Source organism: Labrus bergylta, chromosome 5 (genome assembly GCF_963930695.1).
Source record: "Labrus bergylta chromosome 5, fLabBer1.1, whole genome shotgun sequence".
Lineage (NCBI taxonomy): Eukaryota > Metazoa > Chordata > Actinopteri > Labriformes > Labridae > Labrus > Labrus bergylta.
This window is the reverse complement of record NC_089199.1, coordinates 21301019-21324004: the sequence shown is the minus strand read 5'-3', so window position 1 is coordinate 21324004 and position 22986 is coordinate 21301019. Positions and strand designations below refer to the sequence as shown.

Sequence of the window (22986 nt, the reverse complement as noted above, 5' to 3'; positions counted from 1 at the left end):
AAAGGCACATAACTGCAAATGCCATTTGGTGCCCCCTCTACACCCCCCTATAATTATGTGTTTATTTGCATTTCTAGGTGAGCTGGTAGGTGAGGGAGTTGTTGGGCTGGGAGAGTATGAATCTTACTGTACATTCTTGTCAGTAGATTTGTGGAAAAAAAAGATTAGTTGAAAACATGTTTTATCTATAGGGACTATCCCTCTTTTACGTTTACTGAATTTACTAAGAATACTAAACTAACTACAGATATAGCCTAGCACTGTCCAAGCAAGGCTAACTGTAAGTGTTGCAAAAGCTAATAGAGAGAAAATGTTAGCTGACAGTTAAAGCTAAGATAGTGGTTATGTTGGACTGATTTAACCACAGAGAAAATGTTTGCCGGACACTCTAGGCTAACTGTTAGCTGGGACAGAGCTAACAAGACAGACAAACCATTAGCCCAGCAAGGGTAACAAACTCCACCCTCCTGCACAAAAAGGCTTTGTGGTTAAACTTCAACAGAATTCCTTTTTTTTGTTCTTAAATCTAGTCAAGAAAAATATTTATGATGAATAGTTTTTTGCCCTAACCCTGGCTCAGAGAAAAGAGAACACGTTCATCAAACTTTCCCCACCATGATTAATTTTCTCAGTGGCATATGGACATACTCTTTTATTAGATGAATTAATGACGCTTGGTTGTTGAATCAAAAAGAAAATCCATGTATTACTCGCTCAACTGCTTAAATGATACATCTAGAGAAAATGTTTATATATCACAGTGTGACGATCGAGTGACACAGAAAAAAACCTTCTGACATTCAATATGTTTCCATTTGAGCAGGAGGTCTGCTGTGATAGATTGCAAAGCTATAGTTGTCAGATGATGTTATATAACTCATCTCTACTGCAGTGACCCTGAAAGAGATGAAAAATTCGGACAAACTTTAGAATTTATTTTGTTGTCTAAAACTCTGCCTTGACTTCTCTGTCCCTTACATCCACACACAGCTCACAGTTGGCATCCTTCAAGCCGCCGACCTCATGTCCATGGACTCAGGTGGAACCTCAGACCCTTACGTTAAAGTCCAGCTCCTACCTGAGAAGAAGAAGAAGTATGACACCAAAGTCCACAAGAAAACACTGAACCCTGTCTTCAATGAGTCATTCGTATTCAAGGTAAGGCTTGTCACTTTGTGATTGCCTTTAGACTTTGGTGCAAAAAGATGATTGCATCCTGATTTCCATCTTGCTGTGCTTTTTGTATGAATTGATGAAGCTGTAAACAGAAAGATATCAAACATTTATGAATAATAGTGAGCAAATTTGCTGCATGAGCTGCACAAATAATCATCTTTACCCCTGCCAGTGTGTCCTTTAAACTGTGTGGGTGTAATAGGACTGGCTGTGTCTTGTCACAGTGTGTGGACTCACTGGTCTGTGCAGCTTTAAGTACATGCTGCTCTTCCTTTCCTGGCTAATAAAATCCACAGAGACTTGACAAGGCTCTGGCTCAAGCTGGTAGCTCTGTCTGTCTGAAAATGTGCAGCAGCAGAAAAACACAGGAACAGAACTTTTCCCTATTGAATAGAGCAGGAGAGTTATTTGTTGTGTTATACTGTGAATGCTTTTTTTTTTCCTTTTGTGACTGGAAAGGCTTAAATTTGGGCTAATCGAGATTAAGGTCTGAAATTGATGCATTCATTTTTTTAAATCACAATTCATTGAATGCTATTTTGTCCCTTTCACACACCGTTCAGCCTCTGCAGTGTCTCCCTGTACTCACAGTGACGGAAAAAATTACACTGCTGCAAATTTGAATGTCTCATTTCACTTAATAACGACTCAGGCAGCTCAGTTGATGAGTCAAAAGTAATATCCACCGTCCTCATGACATCAAACAATTCACTTTTCCACTGTTCTTTTTAGATGTTTAACTTTAGTTAATGAATAAATAAAGCTTTTTTTAAATTGTTTGACAGCCCTAGTTTTAATTCATTTTAAAAAGTCTGACCATGTGTCTGCAAAGGACATGAGCATTCAAAATTGACTTTTTTGGAGGAATTTACAGCCAGCTGCTGAATTTCATTTTTTTCTGAAACTATTTGCCTCATTTGAATTCAACTCAATTTAGTTTGTTCAGATTTGAAGCTTTCACTCATTCACAGGTTTTCCATTGCTGCTGCAAAAGTCATCTTGACTAACACGTATTCTAACATTAAGAGTTCACTTCATTTCTTTCCATAACTAATTCAAGGTTTACTTTATTTATACAGTCATATTAACGTAAAGAAAAGTTAAGAAGTTATTTCAAACCAAAGCTGTCTGTTCATCAGGTGCCCTATGAGGAGCTGGGTGGGAAGACTTTGAGCATGTCTGTTTTTGACTACGATCGATTCTCCAAACATGACGTCATTGGAGAGGTGAAGATTGCCATGAACACCATCGACCTCGCACGACCAATCGAGGAGTGGCGGGATCTGGAGAGCGCAGATCAAGAAGAGGTGCTTTTCAGAATCACACTTTACAAATACAGATTTTAAAGAATGATTTATTATAATCATTGATCGATATAGGTTTTAAAACAGGTTTTTGTAAAAGGCTGCAAAAAATGCAGGCACCATTACTTCCAGGGGCTTTAAGGTTCTAAGCCTTGAACTCGTCTCAATTCAAACACATCATTTAATACGAATCAAGGATAACAACTTAAAGTATCAGCTCAAAAGAAAAGTGCAAGACACAAAGTAGCTGGGGGCGTTTCATTTAAAGGAAGAATGTGCGACTTTTTGATCCAGTAGATGTATCTGTCACACTGAAGCCAACGCTCTCCTGCTGCAGCACACCTCCAACCACGAAGGAGTAATCAATCAGAACGCACCATAATTAAACACCGTTAAGTAGAAGCAGAGGTCAATATCGTCCTTTGCTCCAGCTGCATTTGCCTATGACCTGTATTGTTGTATTAGCAGGCTAATGTTAGCACACTTTAGTTAGCTTGTAGCTTCAAATTGCACATAAATTGACACAGAATGACCGAGCTCTAAACACACTTATGTGACCTCCAAATAAACAGTGAGTAGGCTGTGTTCTTCTTTTCTCTTGTCCTTGACTAAAACACCTTTATACACAAGGCTGTCGGTCCATGTAAACATGATGTAAACACGGCTCTGACAACAATACAGCTGACGGGACTCGTACTTCTCACTCATTGTAGACAGCCCTGACTCAGAGACACATTCACACAGGATATACTTGATATCTGCTATCTAAGATATATGTAAATTTCACACATTGTTCCTTTAAGACCATCGTTATGCTCTAAAATGTTTTTCTGATGAGCATGAGTGATGGTCATTTCTGTCTCCCCTCTTTGTGCTGACCATTCAGCCTGAGAAACTCGGAGACATCTGCATCTCCCTCCGTTACGTCCCCACTGCCGGGAAACTCACCGTCTGCATCCTGGAAGCAAAGAACCTGAAGAAGATGGATGCCTGCGGATTATCTGGTAAAGAAATGCAAATATCACTGTTTTCAAGTTTTAGCAATTGGTGCTTTTGTATTGTTTAGGCTTCAAGTCACGTTTGTCTATGCCAGCGGGTTTTAAATTAGTTTCAAAAGACATGACTAAACAATAAAAGTTGCTGTATTTTAGGAGGGAAAAATGCGGCAGTTCTTTTGATCAAACAGGCCGAATACAAAAAAGATAGAGACAAGACTACTCTGCATACTTAAGCTCACTCTGAGTATTTCATAACAGAGACAATCTTTTGTCTTTTATAAGAGCAGATTTGGAACTGAAGGGAATCCCAGAGCCTGTGTTGACCTCAAATAGAGCCAGGGATGTGTCATGCAGGTGCACCTGGGAAATGTGGTTAACCATCATACTTCAGCGGGACCAGATTAAAAAATAAAACACACTAAATATTTTAGTCAATGATGTATAGAAAATAAAATGAAGGAAAGGGATACACAATAATTAAATATTGCAGAAAAGAAACAGGGAAAGATTTATAACAATAATCATGATGGATAATGTCTATTGCTGATGATCACATTGATGCCCTTTTCAGATCCTTATGTTAAGATCCAGCTCCTGCAGGGGGGTAAACGCCTGAAGAAAAAGAAGACTACAGTGAAGAAGAACACCTTGAACCCTTATTATAATGAATCTTTCAGCTTTGAAATCCCCCTGGAACAGATGCAGGTACAGTACAAATCAAACAACAGTATGAATCCTTAATAATACATGTAGCTGTGAGCAAAGCCAACTGTTGTTTCTGCACTTTAGAAACGTTTTTTTAAGTAATTTAAGTATTTTGACTGTGTTACTTAACAACAGAAACATCACGATCTGTTTTGTTTTTTAGAAAATCTTGGTGGCAGTCACGGTGTTTGATTACGATAAGATCGGTAAGAATGACGCCATCGGGAAGATCTTTGTGGGCAGTAAGGCGTCCGGCCTCGGCCTGAAGCACTGGTCCGACATGTTGGCTAATCCCCGCCGTCCCATTGCCCAGTGGCATCCGTTGCAGCCAGAGGAGGATATCGATGGTCAGCTGGCATCCTTGAATGCAAAGAAGTAACATGCTCCACCAACCAGCTAATGCACTAACTCTGAAACCCAAACCCAAACCCTGCCCCTACTTTGCATGAAAACCCATGACTTACCAAATGACAAGTCGTCATGAAACCTGCTCAGCAAAAAAGAGACATCTTAGAAATCCCAATCATTCATGGTTAAGTCAAAAAGAAACTATTTTAAACATCACATTTCACACATTACTGTATGTTGGGAGGAGTGGCATCGAGTTATCGGGCGATTGCTTCATGAATGATCGACTTTTAGTCTTTCTTTCATTTGACGAAACTCAGAAACTGATTTTAAGGGTGCTGAAACTGAATGAGAGTCCAGGTGAAGACAATGCTGGAGATGAAGCTTTAGTTTAGTTTAGTTTATAGAGCATGCGTTACTTACCTCCCCACTGCTCTGCATACTCCATTCCCAGTATTGTAGCTTGCTTTTAAGTGTGCTATAACTTGCAATAGAAAGTACCGTAGTGTTGGGTTACTTCCTGCATAGAGTCTGTTTAAGTCTATTAATGCAAAAAAGATGAAACTGAGAGTGAATGAGATAAAAGTCACTAAATGCTGCAATCCATGTTGCAATTTATTTGAAAGAAAAAAATCTGTTTTAATGATCATCCTCATTTTATAAGCAAACTAACTCAGAAGGAGAAACATTCAGAAAACCACTTGGCAGGGATGACAGAGTTGTTTTATTTAAGTTGCCTGTTTTCATCTATGCATTTAGGAACAAAATGCATTCATGTGTCTTCAAACGAATCTGATGTAAGACAGGAGAACAAGGGTGCCTTTCCTGATATGACTCTTTGAGAAATACACTAAGCTTCATTGTTGTGTTTTGAAAGGGGAACTTGCTGAGTTGAAATCATTCAAAAGTAGTCAGGGACACTGCGAATGTGCCATTTGAGATCTGTATTGAGCTGTGTGACCACTTGGATGTAAAACCTTACCTGTCAGAGGACAAAGTAAGGCTACCTAGGAAGGCTAACCAATGATGTTCAGACCCACGATGACTATGCTTCTTTTAAATCCTGCTGTTGCTTCCTGAATACAGTGCCATCTGATGCATTTTGATTTCGATACCCATGAAATGGATTGTCTGTCTTTTGTTTTCCAATGAGGTCGTTTACAGAACACGCTGCAGTGCACTTCAACGCTTGTGAAATAGATTCAGGATATCTGTCAAAAAGAAAATGTTTTTATAGAGAAATTCAATCTGAATTGTAAGTTGTAGCCGGCACTTTTTAAGAGGACGGGAATTCAAGTAAACAATTGCATATTTGTAAAGGCAAATGCTACATCGAACATATTATACGATAAACATATCTTGGACCATTTGCTTGAACCAAATACAGCTGCAGAATCTAGCAATTATCATGCCTCATAGAATTTCATGTGGTTTGACTCGTTCAGTCGTCAGCCACAAGCTTTGTAAAGCAGGAGCCAAACATGATGGTGTTCAAACATCATCTCAGACATACTGCGCTCGGTTGGAATGTAGATGGACGGAGGCAGACGATGGCAAAATTATTTTAACATTAAAAGTAACTCAAGACCTCATTCTGAAGTTTAATTCAAGTGAAACACTTGAACTTGAAACATAATATTAATTTTTCTAGGAGCAACCCTGAATTCAGTATACAGATCTTGATTCATATACAGAGATTTAGATGAGAATTCTACTTGAAAGTTGAGGTTGTAGGATAACCTGTTCAAGCTGCAACCCTCAGAGTTATTTTATTGAGTCCCGATCATTCTTACCCAAGGAGGACTTTGCTGTAGTCGTTGGGAATGTGGAAATTATAATGGAGGAGCTCAGCTAAATATACAAAAAGAAAAATTGGGACATAGAGACTTTGATTTGATAAAAAGAATGAATAAAGCCTCACATTCTCATCTAGGAGTGAAACAAAATGTATTGAATATTCTAATTTTAACAAAGGGTAAAAAATGTGTTGAATATTAGGTGTCTACCACTCATAGCAATGTGCCCTGCAGAATAAAAGAGATCAGAATCAGCAGTTAAATACAAAAAAAGCATTATAACAGAAGAAAAAATAGAAAGTATAGTGCACAAAACATTCAGTTTAATCAGTTAAAAACTAATTAAAATAATTTTGCTAACTTTGAAGTAATCAAATTGGTTTAATTAAGTCGTATAATTTAGTTATTTTTTATTTAACCAGGAAGAAAAACTCATTGAGTTAAAAAAAAAAAAAATCTATTTTTTTCAAGAGTGTCCTGGTCAAGACAGGCAGCAGCACAGTTAACGGAGTTTCTGACAAACAACAAGCAGCCTTATATACGAGCTATATATAGTAAAGATACATAATTACTACACTTTAAAAGACAAAAAATAACAAATTCAAACGTCAAATATTTGTTAAGATCACCCACAACCATTAATATGAAATATGACCCTCTAAAAGAGAAGTTTAGATGATAGACATTAGACTATCGAGGCTCGATTTTCCCTCCTGATTTTATTTTACATGATAGTGGAACTCAAAAATGAGAATCCAAAAAAGGTGATTTTTAATGTTTAATATAAAATTCTTTCATTTTTGTGGTATCTTCATTTCTATGGTCCAAATTGTGATTAAATATCAGGATGAGATTTTACAGTTGCAGATAAAAATTCAAAAATGAAAAAGCCGTTTTTTGCTTCCGCAGGACGCCATAAAGTCATCTCAATTAATAATTACAATGTAAGAGGATGAACAGCCGCACACTGATTGGTCCATTCACAGTACTACTTCTTCCTGTTGTTAACATTCTGCATCGCGCAACCTTTGTGAATAAGCTACAGCATGTCTTTAAAAGATAATGTAAATAGAAGCATGTTTTAAAGAGAAACCATGATTATATTGTGTATGTGTGTTTGTGTTCTGTGTCCTTTTTTTATAATAAAACAGTAAAAAAAAAAAAAAAAAAAGAGTATGCACTGACTGCAAACTGTGTATGTGTTATTGCTGGATGAGACTGAATGTATGTCTGGATTCTTCATGTTTGGAGTCACAGGTTTCTTTGTTGCCTGAAATGAATGCAGGAGTGCTTTGTGTAACATTATGTAAAAAAAGAAAAAAAAGAACTCTTACGTTGCCATAATGCTGCATGGTCGTGTGGTTTCCTGTCACTGTTTGTATGTGTCCTCTGTGATAAATCCAGTGTTATAGTATGCTTGGGCTACAAGTCGTGTAATTATAGTTCTTCTCTGCTTGCATAGTCCCTGATCAGTGAACTGTCTATATGTCTAAAATGTGAAAATGTGCCAGCTCCTTGAAATTCTATCCCAGCGTACCTAAAGTGTTTCCTTCATTCACTCCTGCCAGACGGGTGTCATACTATAGTTTATTACGCGCAGATACACTGGAAGAATGAATCGACTTGTAGCCCCCCTCGTTCTTTACTCCATTAAGTTTTACCTTCTCATCTTATTGCTTTTTAAATAAACCTGCTCTCACTTGTCAAATTAAACCTTTAACATGAGAAATTAAGAAAGCCACTTATTTGCAGCCTTGGTATTTAATTTCATTATAGTCATTTGTGTTTTGTCTTTGCTGGATAAGTTCTGTGAGTTATGATCACACCATTTAGTTGATGTGGTGCTCTTCAGCAGCTTTAGTCACAGCTAAACTATCAATCGTCTTTTCATTACAAATGTCTCCCAATGAGTGAGGTTGCAGTCTAACCAATCAATTGCAATGAGATGAGCTGGTTGTTGTGTTGTCTCACTTGTGCATGCTTTAAGATATTGATGCTGTGTCTACCATAACATTTCTGATGTGGGGAACTTCATTTTGCCTTTTTTTAATGTCAATGTCATTTACTTTTTACCACACAGGCCATTTTCCTGTGACTTCACACAGAGGGTGAAAGCTCATATACTTTTATACTACTACTGCTGAAATATGGAATTACAAATAATTTGATGAAATTAAATTAGTTTGAAATTAATTTAACGTTGGAAATTCAGCACACTCATTTCCCCGTGTTTTGTGGTCAGCAAAGGAAAGACAATTCAGACTAAATATCTGACAGAGACATTAAGCCGTATTTCAAGTTTGAACAAGGTATTGGATAATTTAAGTTAATACAGACACAGGTCTTGGTTAGACTCTATGTTAGCTAATATTACCATGAGCTAGCTAACAATAAAGTTAGATAACTGTTAGCTAGTTCACTCTACAAATACATAAGAACTTACCTTAACTTACCTTTGTCCCATGGTATCATTTGACTCTACCAATCAGTCATTTTAGCCAGATAGTGGTTGAATGCTAACATGAGCTAAATGTAGCTTATGAGTTATCATAAATGTTGTTGTTGTTAACTTGAAATATGGACCCTCCAGATCTGTACAATCACTTGTCTTTTAATTTGCTGAGTAATATGTAAGTTTTCATAACATGCCCTAAATCTGAATGATTTGCAAACCTAAAATAAGCAGTTAACAGTAGGTCTTTAACAGCATAGTTTCCAACACAGAGTGTCAAAGGAAAATGGTTGCCATGTTTGTGAGTTACTTTATCGATTAAAAAAAAAACAGGACATGGAGATACATTACTCATATCTCCATCACAGTCCATCTTTTAGAGAATGATGTAATTTACTCTCTCTGTTTGACCAAGAGGAATCGATAGCAGACACATCTTTCAGTTTTAAAGTCCTGAACTAGCTAGCATAGTGCTATATGATTCTGTATATTTATGTGTTTACTTAGTAAAGTAAAACTAAGAGAGATACTTTTCCTAGAAATTGATACATTATCTAATAGTGCTGAATGTGAGAATAATCACACTAAAACAGTGACAACCCTTTAGGCTACTGCTAGCTAGCATTTAAAGCCTTTTTCATGCTTAGGGGAGTAACATTTTAGGAAAGGTTTCATTAAAATTAGCATAATATTTCCACCAATTAATGACTTTTTTAGGTTAGTTTTCAAGAAATGTCAAACTCTTATCAATCATGTTACTTATAAAAGAAAATTGTCATTGTGTTGCCATGTATGAAAAAATTAGCATATGTTTAAATGTCATTGGAAATTTAAGAAACAATTCTCTAATGTGGTGCAGATTTGATTTATTACATAATTTTCTTTAATATGTTAAATGTCACCCTGCCCTGAGGTCATTATTATCCTCCCTCTTATCTTCATATAGGAAAAATAGAGCCTGTATCTGTTCTTTGGTGTTCTGTCAATGAAGTATATGACTGTCAGTTTTCTGCAATGCAGGCAACAAAATCCCTGTCTTCCTAAGCCATCCTGACCCAAACAGTGCAAAGCAACATTATTCGCAATGCAATACTGCCAACCTGCTGCTTCAATAAGGGTTCCTCTTTAGTCGTCATATGTGAACATAGCCATGATACAAAACTTCCAAAGACCTGATCACTATCCTGCTCCATAGGCAACATAGACAAAGGAAATGCCTGACAGTCTTTATTGTACAAGTCTTGTTTTAGGTGTGTCAATAGTTGTGCCTTTTTGTGATCTGCATGATTACTTTCCATACAAAATCCATGTTTTCCAGCAACAAAAAAAAAGTGGGGCAACAAAAAAATCAAAAATAATTGTGTATTCATTTTATGTGGAACTGAATGAATCATGGGAACCGAACTAGTGGCTGTGGTCAGGACATGTCTGTGTGTTGTCAAAGTGTTATCATAGGAAATAAAGGCATTTTAAGTAGCCTGGTCCTGTGTGATGTGTGTGTCAAGTTAGATGATGCTTTTCCACTTACAGACAACAGGGGGCATCATACACCAAATGTAACACATTAGTACAGCAATAGACTTGGATCCAAATCTTCTATCTAGGAACCTTTTCATGTTTGTCTTAGAGGATGACACCACGTCATTTCATTATGCCCGTCACTACCAGAACAAACTCAAATCTACTCAGAGTTATTTATTAAACATGACGATCAAAATTAAATAGGACAACATTAAAAGAGGCATCTCAGTCTTGCAGTGCTGGATGTCATTATATATTTGGGACTCCTTATAGCTCCTCAATGTGAATCAAAATATAAGTAAAATCTTCTTCTGTGCAGGTTTTGTTTGTTTGTTTGTTACCTTTACTTCACTGGGATATCTGTAATATTACTTAGGCGTAATTAAGTCTGTTCTGTAGCTTTGCATCATGTCAGATAATCTTCAATTAAAGCCCAGCTTTTCCATTTCCTTAGTATTGCTGTTTAATGAAATTTTTTTACTACAATGGTAGTTATTGTACATATTGTATTGTTTATTATTCTAGCATGCCTCACAAACAGGCAAAGGTGTTGCTATGACATCTAGTATTTCAGCCATGAGTCCATCATCCCTCTTCACATAAATATAACATAACATTTGATCAAATCAGGCTCCATAAAGTAATTTAAGGACTTGTCAACATTGATGAATTTAAAGGTGTGGCATGTAGTTCCTTCAATCCTGAAAAAGTGAACTGATCATAACTTTTAAATGATCCTCATGTGACTGAAAGCTCCAGAAAAGCTAATTAATTGACCTTGTGGTGTGAATGTTTTATCAATTACATTCAAATATGTGTTTGTATGTAGAATAATCTGAAGCTTTTCCACTCTGCCATGAATTCTTTGGTTCATAGTTTACATTAGAGTCTTGATTTTAGTGCTGAAAGTTCAGATTTTTTTCTGCATGAAGTTGTTTTTATAATGCAGGTAAGGAGGAAAAGCTTGTCATTTGTGACATCACCCTCTCTAAGGTACAGCTCTTAAATCAGAGTCGACGCTCCCACGTTGCTGAAAAATGTAGCTCATCCATCATCCTCTGTCCCTGACAGCCAAGAGCCAATTTTCAAGGTCTGCATGAAGAATGGACGAAATATTGCAGTTTCCATGGTAATACCTCTTTGAAATACCTGCAGTATTATACTATTTTGTCCGTTCAGGTATCCAGGGATGTTCTCTATTACCACAGCTTTCTCCTTGACAAATGTGTTCACAGAGAAGAAATAGGCATGAAGTGGTTGTTTTGGCATTTTTTTATTTAGAAAAATCTTATGAATATATAAAATGGAGTTTTATTGAATGTGTTTTCTGTCTCGGAATGTGTCACTTGATCCAGTACAGTTACAGAAAACTTTCATAGCTCATGTGAAGTGTATTCATTCTTGCAGATGTTTTGGAGAACAACATGGAATCAAGTTTCCAATTTAATGGAAAACTATGTACATACATTCTTACAGAGGATAGGATGAATGCAGGTAGAGATATGGCTTCTGGTACCCATCTGACTTCTTCTTATCTTTCCTGCTTACTGTCTCACTTTGACAGTTTAGTGATGACCCGGATTAGAGCTCCGTTCTCATCCTTCAGTCTCTGGTTCTCCATCTTGAGCTCAGCTTTGGCCTTAAAAAGGAAAAGGAGATAACTAAAGTGGGCACAGATGTTAAAGTACACATAGTAGAAAGTCTTAGTCTGTATAGGAATGTTTGGGGTGCTGATAACCAAGCGGTAGTGCGCCTCATGTAAAGAGGCTTAAGTCCTCATCGCAGTGGCCATGGGTTCAAATCAGACCTTTTCTGCATGTCATCCCACACTCTCTCCTCCAAACATTTCCTGTCTCTCTTCAGCTGCCCTATCTAATCAAGGCAGGAAAGCCAGTACTACGGCTACAGTGTACCTTACCTGGTGTTTGATGTTTTTTGTGCACAGAACAGCTACTTTTGTAGGGTTGTCCTCTACTGTAGTTTTAAAATGAATCTGTATTTCGTTTTCATTTTCATACGCTGTGCATCACATCAAAATGGACCTAATGACACTAATGACAGATGTGTTGTTGCAGACTTCTGCATGATGATATCCAAACAGTATGTGGTGCTCCCACACACAATAAAAAGGTTTCTGATTTATTCTCCAAACATTACTCACATGATGATAATGTAAGGGTAATTACATGCTGCAATCATTCATTCTGTTTATAACCATGAACAGGGCCTGCTCATATGTCCAATTATTTATATGTTAGGAAGGACAAACTTCACTGTCCTAGTATCAATAAAAATAGGATGAAAAAAATCACATCTGGGTTCATGTGTTCCACCCAGCAAACCCAGATAGATAAGGGGTAACTAAGAGATTTCAGTATGAGTTCTCATTTGTGTTCACTTTTGAGAACTTTTCAGAAATAGGGTTTGTACAGAAGAAGAATATGCATTACACCAGTATTAAAGTTTCTTTAAAGAGGTCACATACTCCTCATCAACAAGTTTGAATAAGTCTCAGAGCTCTCCAAACATGTCTTTGGAGTTGTGTATTTGATCATGCCTATAAACCCCTCTATTTCAGTCCTGCTCAGAACAGGCTGTTTCTGTGTCTGTAGCTTTAAATGCAAGTGAGCTGTGTTCACCACGCCCCTCTCTGAGAGGTGATGTGGCTTTGGCTTTCTTGCACCATGCCCATTAGTTTACATGGGAAAGGCAGACTCAGAGGGTAACACTCAAATATGGGAGTGTCACCCACCTGGGGGAGGGGTTTCTGGCCTTTTTGATGTCACGTTGACAGGCTAGGGACTCGTATAAGTGTTAGAAAACCATGGTAAAGAACATTTTGCACAATATGGGACTTTTAATACGCTCTCGATTCTTGCTGCAGACCGGTGAAACCGCATATTACCTGAAATTGAACTTTAAAAGCTGTATTACAAAGGAATGAGGAATGTGCACAACTGAGTCATGGTATTGAGGGGTGGTATTTCTATATGGCTGGTATGAACAAGAGGAATTACTACAACTTATATAACGCTTCCAATCACCAAAACACCCATGCAGCATTTTTTTCAAGGCTTGAAAATGTCTGAACTATATTATTTTTTATAGCTTCTGTTTGGTGACAAAGGGCAACTTATTCAATCTTCTTAGAAAAAGTTTTCACTTATTTTTCATTTGGTTTAATTTTGGATGATTGTTTTATAGATTTATTTCTCTCTGCAATTATAAGTTCCATTGCTTCTCATAAAAAATGTATTGAATGGAGCGTCTGTTCATAATCATAATTACACTGTGAGTCACGGTCACCGTTGGGATTTTGAGCTACAGGCTCTGCACCAAAATAAACCTGATTTATGTTTTCTTTTTCTTTTCCTGTTACAAACTAGTCCAGAAAGAAAAATAATCTTAAGGAAAAAATAATAATAATTTGATCCGGATAAATCTAGAAAAATCATCAGAATAAAACAAATACTGTACACTTGCATCCATTCAGTGACACAAAGACACAATTGGACCAGACTGTCTCATTGATAAAAAACAAAAAAACAAGTAACAGTGCTTCTCTGTTGTTGTGAACGTCTATTTTCAGAGCAGCATCCAATGTTTGTTCAGACCCCTCATTCACAGATAACAAAAGCTTTTTGTTTGTGTCCTCTTGGGCATAACACAGCAGACATTTGTGATGGTTAGCCTGGAGATGAACACTGATGGCTCACTCGCCACTGTGTCAAAGTGCTCACACATTCCTCAGGCAGTAGAGCAGAACGGTGACAAATGATGTCAGCTAAAACCTCCACAGACAGAGCAGCTCACACCGAGGGCACCAAGGGCCCACAGACACTTTTACACTGCTTGGATTTGATTGTTTATTGTTGTCCTCATGTCAAATAACCTTAGATTTCTCCTGGGTCAGAGAGCTTAGGACAGGGATGGGCAACTTTGGTCACAGCAAGGGCAACATTAATTTAATTTGCACTGCAAGAGGGCCAAATTGTAGCATACAAAAAACGATTACAGTCAATTATGTCTCAAATTTAACTCAACATATGCCAGTGATCAAATATTATTATGGAAATGTTTCTGGTTTTCATGATTTCATAGCAGATTTCGTCATGTTTTCGTCATGTTCCCAATTAATTGATCTGAGGGCCACATTGAAGGTTGATGGGGGCCGCATGTGGCCCCCGGGCTGCCAGTTGCCCACCCCTGGCTTAGGATATTATGAACTAGTGATCTTTTTAAAGTGTGTGAATGTGACATGTACAGAATTCAATAAAAACACACAACAACAAACAATAAGAAAGAATTTGTAATACAGGGACGTGTCCAGACTTTTTTAATTGGGGTGGCCCACATGCGGCACTGATTTATGCAGGGGTAGCATGAAGTTTGTGGGCAAAAATGAATGAAAAATGTTTACCCTTTCGATCCCCACTAATATATGTTCTTGCAAGTAACATAATTTGACAAGATACATCTTCTTAGCTTGATTCTTTAGGGACTCAATAACGAAGATGTAAGTCACAATTTAAAGTACTTGAAAATGTGCATGCAAATGCTTGTACACTATCTAACTTGCAAAAATAAATGTTTTGCATTTAAGTCCAGTGCATGTTAGACAGTGTGTGAGTTTTGTGTGAGTGTTGTGAGTATTTATTTACAACTCAAAGTACTACCATTAGTCTGTTGAAAACAGCCAGAATAGTTGATTTGTACATAAGTCCCAACTCTGATTAGGCAAATAGCCTATCATAGATTTTGATTTTGGGGTGGCACCTGGGCTGGCCAATCAGATTTCAAGGGGGGGCCCATGCAACCCCTGCCCCACCCTGGACACGCCTCTGTGTAAAATAATGAATTACCTTCAGCTGTTCCTCCATATCTGATATTCTCTTTTTTAGACTCCAACTTTCCTATGGAGGGTATCATTTTACAAATATAATTAGTTTACAGCAAACATAGAAAAGTAGATGAATACAACACGTTCATTAGTAGTACTGTAAGGTATTACCTTCTTTTCTGCTTCAAGCATGTTAGAGCTACTGTCTCCTGGTCTTTCCTTCTGCAAGGATGAAAGATAATTAAGAAAAGATTAAAGTACAATGTTGCAAAACTGTTTCATTATGCATGTATTCATGATGTATAATATCCAATGTACCCACATTTGCACACAGAAGACAATCACTGTTATTATTCTGAAATGTTGGCCTTGCAGCCTTTAGTAACGACATTTCAGCTTAGTTTTATAACTGCAATCTTCAGCAACCGTTTCCTTTAGTCGATTTTAGAAATCCTGACCGAGAACTTCCACAGGATCTGCACCTACCTCTGCTCTCTGTAACTGGTCCTGGATCACGGTGAGCTCCTGTTTACTTGTCTGCAGCCTTGACTTCAGCCTTTGATTGGTGGCCAGTGCTTTTTCATACATCTACAAAATAAGGACACTTGTTAAGGTTTTCCAAAGGAGCATTTATTTGTATTCATGACACATAGATGAACAAAATAGACCTGAAGACTGTGTTGTAGTTTTACCTGTTTGACCCTGAGGGCTTTCATTTAATTTCCAGGGAAGTACATGTCACCATTCATAATGTTAAGGTTGATGCAGAGGGGGCCCAGATCTTAAATGTTAAAGGACCAATATGTAGCTCTGATACATAGCATTTAAAACATTGGAGAGAGCTGTCTCCCCTCGCCCCCTCCTCCCTGAGTTGATGTGCTCGCAGGTTGCCATGTCACAGACTCAGAAGCTTCAGTGTTTAGCCAACTCTGCATCAGTCTTAAAACCTTTCTGCATTCTAGCCTCTCTCAATTATTCAAAAGCATCTCCAATATTTATCCTACTTTGACCACGTCTGGACGTGGAGCTTATTAGAAAAATGCTGAGGCATCAGTTCTATCTGAACTAGTTTGCTTGCCGGCTTTCATCACTGCAACACTTGTTGGTTTGTTATTTGCCTGGAAACCGAGAGGCAAGGGGGTGGGGTGGGGTGTGGGGGTGCCGCCCACTTCTCTGGTCAAAACTAAAACATCATTATGGACCGGAAACAAAACTTAGAAGGGAGACATACTGGCTGCTGTGTCAGAGAAGCTGTATATTGATTCAGAAAAATATATCTTTTATTCTTTAAATGATCAAAACATAGTTCAAAATCACATCAAAATATCTCAAAATGGAAGATGATGGAATAGTTATTCAAATTGATTCTTTGCATAAACAGTTAGCTAAAAGAAAACCTAGATTTTTTCTCCGAAAAAGACAAGACAAAACTTTGCCCTGCTGTTGTTGTCCCCTGGATTGTGTTGTCTGCTTTTATTTTGAAAACCTAAGGGGGCTGGTTATTTTTGTGTCCAATTATCATTGGATAATTAACAAAAGCATACATACTGTAAAGGAAGTCCTTGCATCTAGTTTAATGCACCATGATGAAAGCCAAAAACAATTCCATTGTCTACATAACATTGAGAATATTTAGGTATTGTAATTGATGTTCAGATGATCCCATTGACTTCCATTACCCTAACAATAGTCCCTTAAACTATTATTACAATGCTAACGTTATTACTTGCCTTTTTATAGTCATTGTTTGCACTCTCTTCTTCGGCTTTTTTCCTTGCAGACAGTCTGTTCTCTCTGCGTTTGAAGTACGACTCAGCGTGGTTTGTTGATGTGTTGTTGGAGCCGTCAGTGGATCCAGACGAGTTCAGTCTGACAACACACGAGAGGTATTGGCTATTCAACTCTGATGTCTAACTCAGTTACTGTTAGCGTTTAGAGATACAGAATTCAATGTAGATTCCTCGTCTCTCAGGGGATAATTAAATGTTTTGTATGTATTGGTGGTGTGAATGAAATTAGAGGATGCTCACCTGGACAGTCTCTCATGCTGAAATAGAAGAGAAATGTTTTACATCAGACATAAAGAAAAAATACAACAACAACATTTTTTTTTTAAAAAATAAATTCCCTGACCTTCCTCTGTAGACATTCATTGGTTCACAAATAATGACATCACACAGACTTCATCATTAGCTTGACAAGCAGTTTCATCATTTGAGATTTATGAAGTGAAATATGGAATCAAATCCACAAATGAAGTTGTATTTTGAACCCTTTCCTCTGAGTTACAGCTAAACCATGGGGTAGATACTCACACATGGCCTGTATTATTACATGCACATCATTGGTAAGAGTATTCATTATCAATACATCCCCTTGAAAGCAAAGTTCAGAGTTTCTTTTAAGTGACAGCACCAGGAATTCCTCATCAGTGTTTTTTTTTCCTTCTCAGTTTTCCAAGAAAAGGGTTATGGCAGTTCAAATACCAAGCCAAGTCAAAGAAGGAGAGAGGAAATTATCCCTAAAATAAACTGACAAGCACAGATAACTAAACACATCCAAAAAAGGTAATAGCTCTGCCAGTGGCCCTCACAGTTTGTTCATTACGGCCTGCTGACGTTGGAAGAGTTCAAAAGTTTCCTTGATGAGAGATTTTTAAGTGGCAGAGCAGAGAAAAAAGATACCCAAATAAATCCCAGCCTTCCTTAAAAAGATGAGATATATGGACAAATAAATCCCAGTGAAAGACAAAGATTGTATTTCTTACGTCATCAGTAAAAGTCAAATAAACCCCATTGATATAAGCCCACACAAATAAGTTAGAAGTAAAGGGAAGATTGAGCCAACACAATCTGCTGGAACAGCTTCAGTGCTTCTTGACATTGAACTCTCTGGACTGTCGGTTCAAACAAAACTATTCCTCTTTTATTTTTGATGGTAGTGGTGGAGAGCACTGTCTAACTCAAAATCTGACATATGGTAGGAGTTCCAATTGGTGACTTGGTGACCACATTATACAGTATACTGTGATCTTGATTATTATCATACTCAACAAACTACTTGAGTGACCCCTGGCAGATTGGAAGGTCAACTTGTTGTCATCGTAGGATGTCGATTTTAAACACTTTGTTACAATCCTTTGTGTTAAACTGAGGACTGATGTAATGTCTTTTGTTTTTCAAGCAGAAGCTTATATGGTAGTGTCTGTTTTTGTATCCTTCTTTTACCTGTCAAACATGTTAACTTGTTGATATTCTGTTTGGTTGTGTCTTTTGAAAAATAAATGGTTAAAAAGCAAAAAGGTTGAAGCGAGTGTTGCACTTCGTCAAAACATGTAGAGAAATCAGGTGCTCTTCAAGAACAGGGGACTAAAATCAAAAAACGAATAAACAAACAACTTTTTTAATATTGCATTGCCATGGACTTTCCGTTTAGACTGGCTTTCTTCACGATAAACTTTGTTTGTAATCAGGACAGACATTGATTTATTAGCTAAATACATGGTTGAATTAAGTAAAAAAGGCAATGGTTGGTTTAAAGAATAACTCAACAAGCCTGCCAAAGACCACCACCGCAACTGGAACTTAACTTTCTTATTACTTTGTCACCAAAAGCACTGTTGCTCTCAGGGTCTAACACTGCCCTATATGGTTTTACAATGCAACAGTGCAGCAGATCATATACTCTGTACTCTAAGAACCATCCATGAAACTTATCAGTATTTGAAGACTGGGGAATGAGAACAGGTTGCCATAATGTGTTACTGACATCCCCCGTAAAATTTAATCTTATGCCTTTTGATGATGTTATTTTTTCCATTACTTGGGGAGGAAAAAGAATGTGTTTCCAAGCAGTACATCTTTTCTTTGTTTTACATGAACTTGACTTGCCTGCTCATGGTGAATTCATGCTGGGTCCTTTTGAATAATATAACATAAGAGTGGTATCTAGACCTGCTCCTTGTAAAAGGGGCCTTGAAGAAGCAGAGCGGGATTTTCTGGCACAACTTCACCAAACTAACAAGGAGCATGAAGAGTGTAAGGCTTTAAGAGGTTAAAATGCTCCAGCATCACTTTGTAGTGTGGAGATCAAAATGATTAACAAAGTACACCGACGCGTTTCGGGTGGCGGCTGGCCTTCATCAGGGTCAAGGTAATGTGAGGACTTTTAAGGTATTTATGAAACAGACCCAAATTAATACTGATGCATTCTATGGCCTACTAAAGAAAACAAGACCATCAGCAACAGGACTGATTTATTATTATTTCTATGTAGTTATTATTATCACTAAAAACCCCTTGTTGTGGGGGTAGATGTCAGCTCGCTGCAGAAACAGCCTTTTTTCACATTCATCCTGAATGGACGACATAACTGACTGTTAATAGAAAACAGGATATCAGCAGAGTTAACCGCTACCACGTTGTCCACAGGGGTCACCAAAGCTCTCGGAAACTTAAAATTCCACACAAGCTTTAATATCGGCATGTTAACGTTGTCACTGTGAGAATTCAAGAAAGCATGTCATCTTATTAGCATTAAGCTACATACACTGCTCTGCCTTAGTAAGCCTTACAGAGCTGTAGACTTGTAGCCTTTAAGTGTTCTGAAATACTTTTCACATCAAGAAGGTCACAGTAAGCTTTATACAAATTAAACAGGCTGGCTCCATCCTACCTCTCTGACCTTTTACAGCCGTATGTCCCATCATGGTTATTGAGGTCTGCTGATCAGTCATTTCTGGTTGCACTTAACGCTAGGCTGAAGCATAGGGGAGACCGGGCCTTCGCAGTTGTAGCCCCTAAACTGTGGAACCAGTTGCCCCCCAAGGTTAGGCTGGCACCACGTTGCCCATGTTTAAATCTCGTCTAAAAGTTTATCTGTATGCTTTGGCCTTCCTAGACCCAGTGTAAGAGTTTGTTTGTTTCTATGTTTTTGTTTGTTTGTTTTGTTTTGCTTTGTCTATTGTTATTTTTTCTTTTCTCTTTTTGTGCTTTTTATCTATTTGATGTAAAAAAAACTTTGGTCAACTCTGTTGTTTTTAAATGTGCTCTATAAATAAAGATGGATTGGATTGGAAAGGTTAAATTGCATGATGACAAGATATTAAACAGTATACTGACATCTTGAAAAAAACTGATGTCTCCCTCTTTCAGTTGTATTCCAACTGCAATGCTTAAAGTGAACGGTTATAACTCGCCTTTTGCAACTACTACTGCAAGCATCAAAGAAATGCTGTATAGATACGTCTCATTATTTCATTTTCATTTTTCTAGAGTTCCATTTTGCTTTGTGCTTCATTCTTTCAAACCAAGACTTGTTGTGACAGTCAACTAAAACAAAAAGCAGACTAAATCTTAGAGACGGCAAGTGGATTTCTGTAAAAAAAAGAAAGACGAAGAAGAAAGAAACAAGGGTTTAAGTTACAGAAACTATGTGTAAACACAGTGATAGGCCTCAGCTGAGACATTTACAAGACCTCTGGATCTTCACCAGACTCTGATGTCAGCTTCTTTTAAGACTCTCTGTGGACACTTGGTTCTGCTCCGTAAACGGTCATTAATGATATACAGTGTACAGACTTGGAATAAGCTCTGGTTTAGATTAAGCGACATCACATATAAACAGATGCTGATGGAAACTCTGTTTTTTTGTGACATTTGTCCTGCGTCTCTGTCACAGAGCTCTCCTCCAGCTGCTCTAGATCCCATGAGGAACTTCTTGTCCGCTGACCAGTTATTCCCCAGTGGAAAATGTGAGCTTCCCGTAGGACTCGCAGAGAGATAAACATCCATAAATACTGCGTCTGAGTTCCCACAAGCCAGTCCTAAGCACTCTATCCCTCCTTCCCTCTGTTCCCTGTCATCCTGTCTTTCACCCTCTGCTTTCTTTCTCTCGCTCTCTCTCTCTCTCTTTGTACTCTCATCCTGTGTCCCTCTCTCTCTCCGTCCCGTTAAATTTCCCAAGTGGATTCTTAGTTCACATAAACAGAAAAGATTAACAGCTTATTACCACATTGCCTGGGACTTTTGTTTCATCATTATTAGGGGGGTTGGATTTGGGCAGTGCTTCTCAAATGGGTCAACTAGCACCCCTAGGGCTTTATTTGAGAATTAAAGGGAGCTCTTTAACAGTTTTCAGTGTTAATATAAACACTGTATGTATCAATCAAGCTAAAGACATCCATCCATTATCTATACTACTTTTTCCTGTTTGAGTTCACGGGGTGCTGGAGCCGATCCCAGCTGCCATTGGGCTCGAGGTGGGGTACACACTGTTCACCGGTCAATCTCAGGGCTGACATATAGAGACAGACAAGCAGCCACACTCACATTCACACCTACGGGCAATTTTAGAGTCAAGCTAAAGACAACATGCCATCCACTGCTATCTTCCTCAACAAAGACAAGCAAACCAAAGGTAACGTTTGTCTGTTTAATTGGTTATGTTTGAGCAAAGCCTTTTTTCGTCACTGAATGACAAAAATCAAGAAAATTCATTTCTGCAGCAACACAGCTGAAGAAGAAAATGAAAACAAAGGAAAACAGATCTTAGACAAAGGATGAATTAATATAACGATCAATGTGTCAGTTTGGCTGAAAAGACGGAGATTTAAAAGTGAGTTGAAAACATGTTGCAGGACCAACAGTCTATTGGATCCAAGAGGCCTCCTTTCAAAACAGTGTCCTCACTAAACTATAAAGAAGCAAAAATCCCTAGAGTGGATTAAAAAAAGTTTAACGTTAGAAACAGAAAATGTATAACACTAAGAACAGTAAAATACATATCTTATTCAGCAAACAAAGACATTAACAATGTTTAATATACTGAAATATTAGAATAAGTAGTAAGTAATTGCATAAAACAACATCAAATCTGGATAACTTGAATGCTTCTCGATCACCACCTCATGATAAACCCTCTTTCTGTAGATTGTGGTATTACAAAAAGGAATGATTTTGAATGATTCTGAAACAATATGGTGCCATAGGCACGTTAGAGTGGGTCAGAAGACACTAGACTAACACTTGTCATAGCTTAACAGCGCTTCCTAGAAATAATGTAAAGTGGTCTTAAAGATGAAATACGCTTCTCAAACGATGGTACATAGGACGTTATATGAAAAGAGCCTGTGTAAAAACACTGTGGATTGTTATAGAGACATTTGTTTGACACTGAATGAACTCAAATGTTAGTGTTTGCATGATGTCATCCACGGCATTTCTTGAATAAACAGACCCTGACGAGATTAAAGACTATTAGAACTCACCCTCAGGCTCTTGGTGGTGGCAGCAGATGAAGTTGGAGAGGAGTCAGAGATTGACTTTCTGATGCGTGGCTGATCGTTGTGGTGAGAAAGTAGAGATGACATCGCTCCTCAGCTGCTGGTCCTCTGCATGCAGCTGTAGTGTGGTCCCCGAGTGTCTCCAAAAAGTTTGTTTGATAAAGTTCTTCTCAATGAAAAAAAGCTACCAAAACAAATAGACGGATGTATTTATGATCCACACATGTGAAAATGTGATGCCGTGTTTCCTTCGTGAAAGTAACCCTCACTACTGTGTGATCTTCATGTGATGGTGAGACATCAAGTATCTGATGAGAGTGAAAGAACTGCACAAGTGTGAGATCTGGAGAGGAAGTGGTGGGACTGGGAGGAGGCGGGCTGTAGTGTGTGTGTGTGTGTGTGTGTGTGTGTGTGTGTGGGAACACATGGATCTGACAGCACTATTGTTCACAAGGGCTTCCCATAGGGTCATTCAGCATAACATGGAAAGTATAGCAGCATTCTTTTCATTAATAGTCTTATGAGAGTTGTTACTAAAGCTAAAAAGCCTTTACATTATGTGTG

At 37.9% G+C, this 22986-nt stretch overlaps 2 protein-coding genes across 8 annotated transcripts in view; one reads left to right on the top strand and one right to left on the bottom strand.

The window, feature by feature from the left end:
• Positions 1-10255, top strand: part of LOC109981748 (synaptotagmin-2) — a 38248-nt gene extending 27993 nt beyond the window's left edge. For all 7 annotated transcript variants that reach the window (XM_065955156.1, XM_020630686.3, XM_065955155.1 and 4 more), the window contains 5 exons: positions 991-1158; positions 2316-2483; positions 3367-3484; positions 4050-4183; positions 4347-10255. In XM_065955156.1, the coding sequence (XP_065811228.1) occupies positions 991-1158; positions 2316-2483; positions 3367-3484; positions 4050-4183; positions 4347-4562 (804 nt within the window). In that variant the 3' untranslated portion in view covers positions 4563-10255. The remainder of the gene's footprint in view (positions 1-990; positions 1159-2315; positions 2484-3366; positions 3485-4049; positions 4184-4346) is intronic.
• Positions 10256-11554: 1299 nt separating this feature from the next.
• LOC109981752 (protein phosphatase 1 regulatory subunit 12B) lies at positions 11555-22765 on the bottom strand. Its single transcript, XM_020630694.3, has 7 exons — positions 22408-22765; positions 17171-17187; positions 16871-17009; positions 15627-15728; positions 15312-15362; positions 15163-15213; positions 11555-11939 (listed from the first exon to the last, which is right to left on the bottom strand). Exons 1-7 carry the CDS (start codon positions 22507-22509, stop codon positions 11853-11855), a joined length of 549 nt encoding a protein of 182 aa, XP_020486350.1. The 5' UTR covers positions 22510-22765; the 3' UTR covers positions 11555-11852.
• Positions 22766-22986: the final 221 nt, after the last annotated feature.